Below are 14,157 nucleotides of genomic sequence, written 5' to 3' on the forward strand. Positions count from 1 at the left end.
TTTCGCAGGCAGCGAGGAGGAGTGCTGCGGACAGACGGACCCTTGACGTTTCTCCTCAGCTCCCCATGGACCGCTGTGCACGTATGTATCCAAGCATTTGTAATTGGTTGTGATTCAGTGATTGACAATCAAGTGTGCACATATTCTGTGATTGTACTGATCTGTTTTTTTCTGTATGTCTGTAGCGCGTGGCACTGGGCACCGGCACAAGGTGAGGAGGTGGGAGGTGTCGGTGCTCACAGGGCGGCAGCACAAGTTGGTTCTTCCGCCGGAGTCCCACGGCAAAAAGGTAATGCTGTGTTTGAAATATACTAACGTAATGAAAACCCAAGTGAACAATACACGGTGCTAAAAATACCAACATCTTTTCATTCAGGTGGTTTTTGCTATTGGTGACTCCCATCTTCGAAGCCTTGCAGGTATTTACTTATATTTTTATGTTCAATGAAGTATTAATGTACTGTATTAATGTATTTTATAAAATGTTACACAGACAAACCAATACAGTAGAAACTTTCTTTGTCTTTTAGATGGCATCGTGCGGTTGCCTGAGGGTCGTCTGGCGTGGGGGTTCATGTCAACGCCTGGGGCAAGCGCCACCGAGTTGAGAACTGAGGTGCTTCATGCTGAGGTGCCTCAGGATCCCGACTTGGTGTGCGTCTTGGCTCCGAGCAATGACTTGACCGCCAAGCACACCATCGGTCGTGCGGCTGCAGACTTCCAGCGGTACCTTGCCACCGTCTGCAGTCGCTGGCCGAAGGTGTGTGTGCTGGACTTTCCTCCGAGGTTGACCGTTGAGGACTCCCTGCAAGAGCTCTACCGCCAGGAGTTCCACCGGGTGGCAGCCCGCATGGGTACGTGAAAATATGTGCCTGCGCTGTTGCATGTTTATCACAGATTACATCAGAAATATGGCTGTAGTTTATCTTCAGTGTAGTGGTATATAGATGTATAAATTCTGTTGTTTTACAAGCATAAAGAGCTCTGCTATGTGTTTTTGTTTAAGCTGTGAAGTACTTCCACATCGCGGACCACTTCCCCCGGCAGTGTCTCAACCTGTGGAGTCGCGATGGTGTAAGTAGAACATTTTTCTTGTCATGGTTTGATGCACTCGTGTTCATGTCAGAGGCTGAGATGGAATCCAGGACCTTCTGATCTTGAGATGATAGACTATCTGTGTAGAGCTGTGTGTATCTAGTGAGAGATTTTGTGGAAAAAGATACATTTCATGAATGTCGTCCTCGTAGGTCCACCTGAGTGATGACGTCGGCATGGAGATCTTCGCCCAGCTGCTGTGGACGGTTGCTTACACGGTTGTCCTTTTAATTTTAAAGAGTTAAATCGTCTTATGAAATATATGCAAGTGTTCACTTGATGTAATTTTGGCTGCTGACCAAGTGTGGAAAAGGCACATTGTTAATGATTATGTCTTTATTTCTTGATTGAAGCAACTGGAGACCGTGCCGCCAGCCCCGCCGGTGTGTCGTCCATCCCCACCTTCTCGCTTCACTCCCCGTGTGGTTGTGAAGGGAGAGGTGAGGGTGCGTCGCAGCCCTGGCCCCGAGGAGTGGACTGTCGTTGGTCCGAGCGGCAAGGTAATAATATGGCATGAAATGTCACAGCTGTCAGACTCACATTTGATTGATTTTTCACAGACCAAAATCCCCTTTGTTTATTTTGTCTATATATTCTTTCTCTTTCAGTCCTCTGGAGGATGCAGTGCAGTTCAGCGGGAGGTTCGTATGATATTTGTATAGAAAAACATGAAGTGTAATATTTGCTGGAAGTTAAATGGTTAAAGCAGTAAAAGCCAACGTTTGTGTATATCTGTTTCTGTATTTCTAGCCGGCTGGCATCCCCCTGAATCCTGTGCTGTTCAGCAGTGAGATGTTGGAGGAGATGGAGAAGGTTTCTCCATCAAATCTGACGTCTCCTGCTGACTTTGCTGGTGTTTCACCGCCAAAGGTAAATTGCATCCAGACAAACATGTGTTTAGGTGTTATCATAAAATGTTTTATTCTGAAAGTCTAAATGATTAACGATAGACTTCTATAACGCTAAATGTGTTCTGTGTCCATATCATTTTGGACAGACGCTGCGTGTGAAACACCACTCCAAGAGGACTCGAAGGGTAAGTAGATTTTGGAAATAAATCTTTGTATTTATTATTTTTCCTGTGTTTGTGAAGTGAAATAAACTTTGTTTTCGTTTCTTTTCTATTTGAGACCGCATCCAGCCGAGGGATTTCTTCTGACTCCAAGGCCGCTCTGGAGTTGAAGAAGGTAAGAAATGTAATTGTGCTTAAGATTTGTGTATTTTTATGTGCGTGTGTGTGTCTGTGTGTGTATATGTGTATATATATGTATACATGTATCATATATATATATATGTATGTATCATCTCTGAAGATGTGTCTTTGCAATTTCTGTCTTGAGGTCGGGGCAACGTCCAGGCATCCGGTCCCTTCTGGCCGCACTGACGAGAGGACGGTGAGTACCGTTTACATGAACAATATCTGTAAAGTATATATCATTTGTTAATTAAGTAAAAAACACATTTTTGATGTATTTAGGGCAGGGGTGGCCAACGTCGGTCCTCAAGAGCCACAATCCTGCAGGTTTTACATACATCCCTGCACCAACACACCTGACTCAAATTAAATGAATCCTACAGCCTAAAAGGATCTGCACAATGACTCATTAGTTTAAGTCAGGTGTGTCGGTGCAGGGATGCATGTAAAACCTGCAGGATTGTGGCTCTCGAGGACCGACGTTGGCCACCCCTGATTGCTAAATTGTTTCAAAGTATCAATTTTGCACATACTCAGCATGACAGAGAACAAATGTCAGTGCACAGACAGCAGTTTATTACACATGACAGTGATTAGAGCCCATTGCATGTTGATATCCTTTATGGTTAGGTTGAGACAACACCGAGCCCGGGTGTGTTGTCTTCTACTGATGAAGATGAGGCAACTACTGCGAAGGTAAGTGAGGTGAGTATGGGTAATGTTGATGTTGTTAGGGGTTCAGTTCACCAGGGGCACAGTCGGTTTAGGAATCCGGGAGTTCAGTGTATGGCGATAGGGTTGGTTAGTTTGGCCAGACATATGGTGTCTAGTGTGTTTAATTGGAAGACAGAAGATTTAGATTTAGCTCTGTGGTTAGGAGATCAGCTTTATACGCATCTGAAGGACGATGGTATAATTCCTCCAGGAGAAGACTTTTTGATGATCCCAGAGTTGCCGAAAGAGCACATTTTATACTGGCAGAACTTTAAGTTTGCGTTCCCCGAGACTGTCAGTGGTGATGTCACTGTGACTGAAGGAGAGTTTATTGAGTGTGGAGCATTTGTGACTCTAGAACATGGGCTGGAAAGGATGTTATCTCAGTACCAGACATGTCTTTTGACCTTGTGTTCAAATACATGTGCGGTAATTTCTGCTAGTGGTAGGTTTGCTGTAGTTGATTCTCATTCACGCAGTGCTACTGGCATGGTGGATGTTAATGGTACCAGTGTAGTTTTGTACTTTGGTTCCATTAGGGAAGTGTTTGATCACTTTAGTTGTTTGGCAGTGATGTTTGGTGGTAGTAGCAAGCCTTTTGAAATAAATGGTGTTGATGTGAGTAGGGAGTGTGAATCTGATGATGGCTATAAGCAACGTGTAAAACGTCAGCTGTCAGCAGATTGTTATGAAGTTGGCCTTTCCAGCCCATCTAAACATACGCTAAAGAAAGGTCGTATTAATGATTCGATGGTTGTTTCAGATGACGAGTTTGCTGTTGAGGAACAGGTTTTGTTGAGTCGGCAGATTAGTTCAGATGTGGAAGTAGTCAGTGAAGGACATGAAAAGCTTATGTTTAACCCTCTCTGTGAAAATACTTGTCAAAGATTGTGTACCAAATTAAATATAGAGTATGAAAGCGTAAATAGCGCTGCGTCTAGTCGTGTCGGCGTGTTAGGCGTTCCGTGCCAAAATAGAGACATAGTTGCTGATGGTAGCTGCTATTTTAGGGCCGTTTCTCACGCAGTGAGTGGCACACAAAAGCATCACATCAAAATTAGGAGAGCAGTTGTTAAATATTTAATGAAAAATGATTTGAAATATCAAAGTAATTTGAGAGAAGGTTATTCCTCTGTGGCAGATTACGTAGACAAATCAAAAATGCGTTACGTTAGCAGCTGGGCAACAGAATTAGAAATACAAGCCACAGCAGATTTATTGGGTATTAATGTTTTTACATTTATTGGTGGTCGTTGGCTAAAGTATGGATGTAGCAGCACTTGTGTGTCAGAAAAATCCATTTATTTAGAAAACTGCCTTGGTACTCATTATGAAACTGTAGTTTGCGTTAAAGAACCCAAACTAGAAAGTTGTTATGAGTACTGTAGAGTAAATTTTTCAGAAGCATATCGTACTAGATTGTCAGGCAAAGATTTAATTAGAGATGTTTCATCCGAAAGTGACACGTCAGTTTGCAAAAAGGACATAGAGCGCGACAGAGGCTTATATATTTCTAAATATAAGAAAGTAATGAAAAAAACCCAAAGTAGGAATATAAATAAAAGAAAATATGCAACAGATGCACATCACCGACAAGACCTGAAGGAGCAAAGGAAAATAAAATATGCATTGGATGCCCGTCACCGTGAAAATGTGAAAGACCGAAGCAAAGTAAAATATGCACAAAACGCGCGTCACCGAGATAACGTTAAAGATCAAAGTAAAATAAAGTATGCAAAAGATGCGCGTCACCGAAAATACGTGAAGGACCAAAGCAAAATAAAGTATGCAAAAGATGCGCGTCACCGAAAATACGTGAAGGACCAAAGCAAAATAAAGTATGCAAAAGATGCGCATCACCGAAAATACGTGAAGGACCAAAGCAAAATAAAGTATGCAAAAGATGCGCGTCACCGAAAATACGTGAAGGACCAAAGCAAAATAAAGTATGCAAAAGATGCGCGTCACCGAAAGTACGTGATGGACCAAAGCAAAATAAAATATGCAAAAGATGCGTGTCACAGAGAAATAGTGAAAAGAGTTGTGAAATCAAAGAGGCAAGAAATTAAAGATAAAGACAAAACACAGAATATGGAGTTTTTCACTGAGAGGTTTTTAAACAAAGTTGAACATGGTCCAGAGTATATCTGTTGTGTCTGTTTCAGGCTGTTGTTTCCACATCAGGTGTTAAGTTGTAGAAAGGAAGCTTATAATAAGACTGCGGCCATAGCTTCTTTGGCAGATAGGTGTATTAGAACTGACTATTTACATGAATGTAGGGAGGATTGTGTTCAGCCGTGTCAGATAATGGCTTCAAGTAGAGGGCATCTTTGGATTTGTTACACTTGTCATCATAAAATTTCACATGAGCAAATGCCTGCTGAAAGTGTAACAAATAATTTGGTAGTTGATCCAGTTCCCCCAGAATTGGCTTGTTTGAATAGGTTAGAACAACATTTGATTGCTTTAAATATTCCGTTCATGAAAATGCTTGCATTACCTAAAGGTGGCCAAAATGGAGTTCATGGACCAGTAACCTGCGTTCCATCGAATGTAGTTCAAACATCTAAAATGTTGCCCCGATCAAATATGGAGGGCTCTTTATTGGCAGTAAAATTAAAACGTAAGTTAACTTATAAAGGCCATTATCAGTATGAGTTTGTGGATACGATGCATATTAGGCAAGCTTTACGTTTTTTAAAGCAATCAAATAAGTTTTATAAAGACATAGATTTTAATGAGGAATGGGTTAATGAGTTGTGTGTCTTAGACCATCCTGAGGATGAAGAGAAGGAGAATGCAGAAGTAGTTGAGAGTACTGGGGATGATGTAGAAGATGATGAGTTGCTGCATGATCGACAGCAACATTGCATGTTTTCAGATACGTGTCTAATGCCTGTAGATATTGGTCAGGAAGTTCTAGATCAGTATTTTGACAGTATAGTTAATGTTGCACCAGCTGAGGGTAATAATCCAGTGAAGTTGTTGACAGATCGAGAAAACGAAGCAAGGTGTTTCCCAGTGTTGTTTCCTCGAGGTCGTAATATGTATCATGAAAGCCGTGTATATAATTTGTCGTTGTGCCGTTATTTTAATAACCGAATTTTACATGTGGATAGAAGGTTTGCTCAGAATGTAGAGTATATTTTCTTTGCTCAGTACATGTCTGAGGTAGATCAGGTTGTTTCCAAAGTAAGTATAGCATTAAGAAAAGGTAAAGGAGGTGAGGTGAGCGTAGAAAAGGAAGAGTCCTTGAAGCAGTTGTTGGATGTAGATGACGGTTTTAGATTTCTTAAGCCTATTAGAGGGACTCCAGCATTTTGGCAGGGAGTACAGAAAGACCTGATGGCTTGTGTTCGGCAACTTGGGATTCCCACATGGTTTTGTTCATTCTCTTCCGCGGACCTGAGATGGCAAAACCTTCTTAAAACAATTTTAAAACAGGAAGGTCGAACACAGACATTCGAAGAGTTAGAGTGGACTGATAGATGCGATCTGTTGCGTCGTAATCCTGTCACTGCCGCCAGAATGTTTGATTTCCGCTGGCACTGTTTTCTGAAGGAGGTCCTTATGTCTCCTTCAAATCCCATAGGAAAAATTATTGATTACTTTTATCGGGTGGAGTTTCAGTGTCGCGGGAGTCCTCATGTGCACTGTCTTTTCTGGATTGAAAATGCGCCTAAAATTAATACGAACACTGACGAAGAAGTGGTAGCTTTTATTGATAAGTATGTAACATCTGAGCTACCAGCACAGGATGAGACCTTATTGGAGATGGTCACATCTGTGCAGCAACATTCAAAGAGGCATTCAAAAAGCTGTAAGAAAGGTGGCACTGACTGTCGCTTTAATTTTCCCAGACCAGTGTCAGGTAGGACATTTCTTGTTAATGTTCATTTGAATACTACAAATGAGTGTGATAAATGTAAGAATAGGTTCGATCAAAAATACGAAGGAAAACAGTGCACATGTGGAAATGAGTACTACTATAATCTGCTAAAGGTTGATAAGGATTTGGCAGTACGCACTCTGGAGTCAGTGAAAAAGGCGTTAAAAGATGAGAACAAGACGTTTAATAGTTTAGATGAGTTGTTTCATAGTTTAAATATCAATCAGCAAATATTTGAAATATGTTACAAACGTCTAAATATGAATAAAACCCAAATTGTATATAAAAGAGACATTAACGAAGCATGGATTAATCCATATAACAAGTCTCTATTAAAATGCTGGAATGCAAATTTAGATATTCAATTTGTGACAGACGCGTACGCCGTTATAGTTTATATTATTTCATACATTAGCAAATCAGAAAAAGAGGTAGGATTGTTGCTTAGTAAAGCTCATAAAGAAGCAACAAAAGATGACAACGTCAGTGCAAAAGAGGCACTGAAACAAATTGGCAGCGTTTATCTAAACAGTCGCGACGTGTCTGCTCAAGAAGCAGTTTATAGATTAACGGGAATGCATTTGAAGGAGAATTCGCGTAAAGTAGAGTTTATACCAACAGGGGACAAAATAGTTAAAATGAGTAAACCAATTAGTGTTATCCAAGAATGTGGGCTAACAGGAGATGATGTGTGGATGGTTAGTATCGTAGATCGTTATAGAAGTAGGCCTAATAATAGCACTTTTAATGACATGTGCATAGCAACGTTTGTGTCAGAATATCGTCTTTTAAACCGAAATGAAAAATCAAAGAATGCGATTCAATTGCAAAGGGGATTAGGATTAATTCTTAAAAGAACACGAACAAAACCCGCTGTAGTTCGTTATGCGCGCTTTTCAAAAACAAAAAACCCCGAATTATATTTTAAAAGCCAGTTACAGTTGTTTTTGCCGTACCGCGTAGAAGATGACTTAAAAGCTGCTGATTGCGAAACATTTGAACAATTTTATGAAAATGGTTCCGTGATCTTTAGTGATGGATCAGAACACACCGTGAAATCTGTCGTCGATACGAATAGGAACAAATTTGAGGTAGAAGATTCAGAAGAATTAGAAGAGTTGCAAAAGAAACTTGAAAATGAGGGTGGCCCTGAAGTTGCCTGGGGAAATCTGTGCCCCGAAAAAGAAGTAGAGCGTTTAGAGTGTCAAGAAGAAATTAGAGAAAAAGAACAGACACCTGCGGAAGATGCAGAAGAAATAGGTCGGGAACTTCTAGACAACATTCCAGATTTGGCTGTTAGGAATGATCAGGTGTGTCAATTAGAAAAGAATAATAATGTAATCAGTAGGAGTGAGGGCTTAGAATTAATTAGATCTCTAAACGAGAAGCAGCTGTCAGTCTTCTATAAAATCCGTTACTGGTGTTTAGATAAAGTCAATGGTAGAAACCCAGAACCCCTCCATGTGTTTATATCTGGAGGAGCTGGAGTTGGAAAGAGCTACCTAGTTAAAGCGATTCAATACGAGGCCACAAGGTTATTGTCACCAACTTGTCAGAATCCAGATAACATTTGTGTTTTATTAACGGCTCCGACCGGAATAGCTGCTTATAATTTAAAGGCAGCGACTATCCACAGTACATTTGGCATTGGCAAAGACGTGAGCCTACCTTACACACCTCTGAGTGAGGAAAAGCTCAATTCTTTGCGTGTTAAATATAGTGATTTGCAGATAGTCATAATTGATGAAATCTCCATGGTCAATCATAATTTATTGGCTTATGTCCATGGCAGGTTAAGACAAATCAAACAAACTGGTGACTATAACCCTTTCGGTAATGTGAGCGTAATCGCGGTCGGAGATTTTTATCAGTTGCCCCCAGTAAAAGGAAAAGCGTTGTATGTACAAGATGTACAAATAAACTTGTGGTCTGGTTTATTTGAGCTTGTTGAGTTAAAAACAATCGTTAGGCAAAAAGATGAAGAGTTTGCGCGAATATTAAATAGAATGCGAACGCATAGAAAAGGTACGCCAATGTTAGCAGACGATATAAACGTCTTAAAACGGTGTGAAACAGGTGAAGAGAGCACAGCCTTACACATCTTTGCTACAAATTCCCAGGTTGATGAATATAATGAGGAACAGTTAATGAGCATATGTCCTGACCACATAGTTATAACTGCACAGGACTTTGGTTATAATAAAAAAACTGGTAAATTAGAGTTAAAGCCAGATCATCATATTAGGGCCAAGAAAACAGCTTTACAAAGAGAGCTGTTATTGGGTAAAAATGCTCGAGTCATGTTGTCTCAAAACATAGATGTAAATGACGGTTTAGTAAATGGTGTATGTGGCACAGTGATATACATAGAACAGCCTGAAAAGAATATGTTTCCTCTCAGAGTGTATGTTAAATTTGATGATGATAAGGTAGGCATACAGAGGAAGAAACAAACCATTTACCCATCAGCAGATTTAATGGGTTCAGTACCAATTGAACCTCAGGAAGAGAGAGCAAATAAAAAAGGCCTGAGACGACAGTTTCCTTTAAAGTTAGCTTGGGCCTGTACTGTACACAAAGTACAGGGCCTTACAGTAGATAGTGCTGTTGTCTCTTTAGGTAAGATCTTTGCACCAGGACAGGCATATGTGGCATTAAGCAGAGTTAGAAGCCTGTCTGGTTTAATTATTCAAGAGTTTAAAGAGAAGGCTGTTTATTGTAATGCCAACATTGAACAGGCGATTGCTAATATGCCACCGTTTATAACTGAAAGCCACACAGTAGGAAAAGAGGGTTTTAGATTATTTCTAATCAATGTTCAAAGTTTAAATCGCCATGTCTCAGATTTGGCCCACTGTGCACAGCATTTGCAGCCTAACTGTATTGCTGTGACAGAGACATGGATACCTGCTGATGTTAGCTTAGATTCTGTAGAAATCACTGGTTATAGGTTTAGTAATGCCCCACGTAGTTTAGCCTATCATAGCAATAATCCAGTGTTAATGTCCCTTAAAGGCCAACAACATGGTGGCGTTGGCATGTACTGTGACAGTAATGTAGAATTAGAAAGTGTCACAGTAGCAGGTTTAAATATAGAGTGTTTAGCTGTAAAATGTGTCACATACAACATTTTAATAGCAGCCATTTACAGGCCACCATCATATCCTGTGTCTCTCTTTTTCAGGCATTTTGAAGAATTGTTAAATGTGTTAGAGTCACAAAGTGGAACCATTGTTGTTGTGGGTGATTTCAATGAGGACATTTTGAAGTCCTCAACAATTTGTCAGAAAATGACAGACAGAGGATATGAGCAACATGTGTCGACAGCCACTACAGAGAAAGGCACCTTAATTGATCATGTTTACGTGAAAAATAGTAATTATAGAGTAGAAGCGCTAGTGGTGCCTACATATTTTAGTGATCATGAGGGCATTATGTGTTCTTTTAAGTAAGACAGCCCAAATGCTTAAAACTTAATTTTATATTTTTTAAAATAAATTTAATTGAAATGTGTTACATGTGCTGCTCTTCACCTGAGTTCTCTGTCAAGAATAATTAGCATGTAGTCATTAAATTTTGTCCCCGGTTGATATCCTTTACAGCAATACTATGTTAGTCCATGTCCAAAGGTATTCTGTGCTTCCTGTCTACCTTCCAGAGAAGGTAGTGAAAATGTCAAAAAAGTGAGTAGATTTGTTGGTGGTTGTTTTGTTAAGAATAAATAGTTAAAGAGGCGTGAAAAGTTGTTAAATCTAGTGACTAAATGGCAAAGTTGGCGATACAGGTTTTGTAGCTCATGCCCTCAGTGTGGTTAGTTATATGTTGTTTTAGGATTGTGCCTCTTGTTCTGTGGGGTTTATTGAATAATATAATTTTAGTTGTACTGTATGTAACTGCTGTGTTTAAGGTTAATTGCAGGGATAATCAAGTGACACCGGCTAAGGTATGTAAAAAGTTTTGTAATTTAAAAAAAATTGTCTCAGGTTTTTCTTTCTATCTGGCTGGTTTATATTTATTATAGTCTGGGTCTGTTCTATTTTTTTGCAGTTTTTAGATTTTAGCAGTTTTTTTTCACTTGACAGAAGCCGATGATGAACAGTTAAGCTGAGCTCTGTTGGACCAAAGTGCTAATTGTGATTGAGCCTAAGAAGAGCATGAAAAAAGCTGTAACCTGAGGCTTCCTAAGTTAATATTCAATAGTGGCAGTGTGTGTTTACTGTTATTACAGAGGCACACTAGCTGTGTCTGTGTTAGACCTTGACCAGCCTGCAGCAATAGTATTGCTTTGCTTGTGTTATAATGATCCAAACCTGTTTTTATGATGTATTACTAGATTTAGAAGAGAATTGATGTCTGGAAGAATACATTGTGGGATGTGATTGTGTGCGTGTGCATGTATGTATATACACATATGCATACACTGATACCATTTTGTCTTTTCCCTAGGAGATGGATTTTGGCTAGTAGACGGATGTAGCAGTTGGCAACAAGTTGTTCACCCAGACAGACGAAAGATAGTGTTTTGTATTATTTTCGCTCATTTATTTTTCTCTATATTCCATTACATACTATGTTTATAGTAATAAAATAAACCGTAGAATTATGGCAAGAAGAGAAGCCTCTGAGTTTAGCTAATGGTCTATATATCTAACATTCTATACAGACGTCTTACAAACTTGTGTTCTAATTTGTTGCAATATGAATAAATTACTTTGAATCTACACAGTGTAGCGGACTCTTAACTACTGTACATAACTCACCATGCAATAAAGTAGATTTGTGTTTTATGTTCTAGCAAAGCTGTTCACTGTTGCCTGGCCACCCCAAGCACAGTATCTGGGGTTTCCTGGGTTTTTTGGCTCCATGGGCACCTCCATGTAGTTGGTCTCTGTTTTTTTTCTGGGTAAATAAAAACGACTAGCAGTTGTGTAGTTGAAGTGAGAAATTGACTCTTTGCTTTCTTTCTACAATTTTCTCAACAGCACGTTATGTGGGTGTTTGTGTGTAATGGCACAAAAAAAAGGCATTCAGGGAGAAATGATGTGTTTGTGGTTTATTATAAATGACACGTAATATGCAAAAATAGTTTAAAACATTTTGCTAGCATCCTAGATAACACTAAAATGCTAGGTGATCTGCAAATGGCTATGAGTCTGGCACGGTAAGTTGCATAGCATTTTTTGCTAACATGCTAAGACTCTAGGTATCTTGCTAACACGCTAGATAATATGCAAAGATGGGTATTTTAGAATCTGACATTGATATACCTAGTTACCATTTTTTGCTAGCATGCTAATTTCTTAGCATGTTAGGTAATATGGTGAAATGGCTAGCTGAGAATTAGAAATTTAGATATACCTACTTAGCATTTTCTGCTACCATGCTGACTTGTTACCATGTTAGCTAACATGCTAGGCGATTTGATAAAGGGCTAGCTGACAAACGGACATTTTGATGTACCTAGTAAGCATTTTTTGCCTTTTATGCTACTATGCTAGCTAACATGCTATGTTGCTATGGTGACATCTATTGGAATGCGTTAAGCACCCAACAAGTATGAATCCTGTCAAGTTTGGTGCAGTTCCCATGTATTTCTATGGAGATATGAGCAAACCATCTTTCATGGCGAGAAGGCTTTTTTCCATGGTTGCCACGGCAACACGCTTTCTCCTATTAGACAGATTTGAATAGCATTTGATCCCCAACTTGTCAGGAAGCTTCCCACCAAGTTTGGTGTCGGTGGCACAAATCCCCTCAAACTAGTTCGTTCAAATGGCAATGAAATCCAAGATGGCGGGCACAACGTTGCCATGGCAACAGGTGTTCGATTGACTTTCTTGCTGGACTTGGGGTGTTACACGTATGAATACTGTCAACTTTGATGCAGATCCCATGTATTTCTATGGAGATATGAGCAAACAGTGTTTCATGGCGAGAAGGTCATTTTGCGTCGGTTGCCACGGTAACACGCTTTCTGCTATTAGAAAGATTAGAGGAGCGTTTGGTCCCCAACTTGTCAAAAAGCTTCCCACCAAGTTTGGAGTCAATCGCACGAATCCCCTCAGACTAGTTTGTTCAAATACGATGTGTGTAAAGTGCAAAAAATGGCCGTACACGCCAAGATGGCGGGCACCCAGTTGCCATGGCAACAGGTGTTAGATTGACTTTTTGGGTCATCTCGGGGTGTTAGACGTGTGTGCCGAGTTTCGTCTTCCTACGTCGAAGTACACTTTCTGCACCCCATTCATTTGGGAATTTTTGGGGTGTCTAGGGGGCGCTGTTGAGCCACTTTTGCATTGAAGTGTATGCGGACATAAGAATATCGAAATTTTCACCGGGCTTGATGTGTGTGCCAAGTTTCACAACTTTTCATGGGTGTTTAGGCAGTGATATTTGGGCTCAAAGTTCTTAGAAGAATAATAATAATTAAAGCCGCAAGCGGCATCCATCGGGTCCGACCTTCCTGGACCCCGCCACCCGATGTCGCCATGACAACAGGTGGTGTAATGCGTTAAGGACCCAACCTGTATGAATCCTGTCAAGTTTGGTGCAGTTCCCATGTATTCCTGTGGAGATATAAGCAAACCGTGTTTCATGGCGAGAAGGTATTTTCCGTCGGTTGCCACGGCAACATGTGTTCTGCTATTAGAAAGATTTGAATAGCGTTTGGTCCCCAACTTGTCAGGAAGGTTCCCACCAAGTTTGGAGTCGGTTGCACGAATCCCCTCAGAGTAGTTCGTTCAAATGGCAGTGAAATCCAAGATGGCGGGCACGCCGTTGTCATGGCAACAGGTGTTCGATTGACTTCTTTGCTGGACTTGGGGTGTGACATGTATGAATACTGTGAACTTTGGTGCAGATCAAATGTATTTGTATGGAGATATGAGCAAACCGTGTTTCATGGCGAGAAGGTGTTTTTCCGTCGGTTGCCACGGCAACACGCTTTCTGCTATTAGAAAGTTTTGAGGAGCGTTTGGTCCCCAACTTGTCAGGAAGCTTTCCACCAAGTTTGGAGTCAGTCGCACGAATCCCCTCAGACTAGTTTGTGAAAATGTGAGTGAAATTCAAGATGGCGGGCGACCCGTTGCCATGGCAACAGGTGTTTGATTGACTTCTTTGCTGGACTTGGGGTGTGACACGTATGAATACTGTCAACTTTGTTGCAGATCCCATCTATTTCTGTGGAGATATGAGCAAACCGTGTTTAATGGCGAGGTCTTTTTCCATCGGTTGCCACGGTAACACGCTTTCTGCTATTAGAAAG

General features: G+C 40.5%; 2 protein-coding genes across 2 annotated transcripts in view; both read left to right on the forward strand.

Annotated features, from left to right (window-relative positions):
• Positions 1-11,495, forward strand: part of LOC121636150 — a 28,704-nt gene extending 17,209 nt beyond the window's left edge. The window contains 2 exon segments of the mRNA XM_041979440.1: positions 10,510-10,836; positions 11,340-11,495. The gene's annotated coding sequence lies outside the window, so the exon portion shown is untranslated.
• On the forward strand, positions 66-4,675 carry LOC121636151 (the record flags this gene model as incomplete). The annotated part of the gene is made up of 13 exons (XM_041979441.1): positions 66-81; positions 186-289; positions 377-419; positions 531-854; positions 1,007-1,074; positions 1,248-1,313; positions 1,449-1,595; positions 1,704-1,736; positions 1,846-1,965; positions 2,093-2,131; positions 2,226-2,282; positions 2,436-2,489; positions 2,921-4,675. Coding segments are annotated over exons 1-13 (2,826 nt in total), but the record flags the coding sequence as incomplete, so codon positions are not given.
• Positions 11,496-14,157: the final 2,662 nt, after the last annotated feature.

Source organism: Melanotaenia boesemani, unplaced genomic scaffold, assembly GCF_017639745.1.
Source record: "Melanotaenia boesemani isolate fMelBoe1 unplaced genomic scaffold, fMelBoe1.pri scaffold_155_ctg1, whole genome shotgun sequence".
NCBI classification, from domain to species: domain Eukaryota; kingdom Metazoa; phylum Chordata; class Actinopteri; order Atheriniformes; family Melanotaeniidae; genus Melanotaenia; species Melanotaenia boesemani.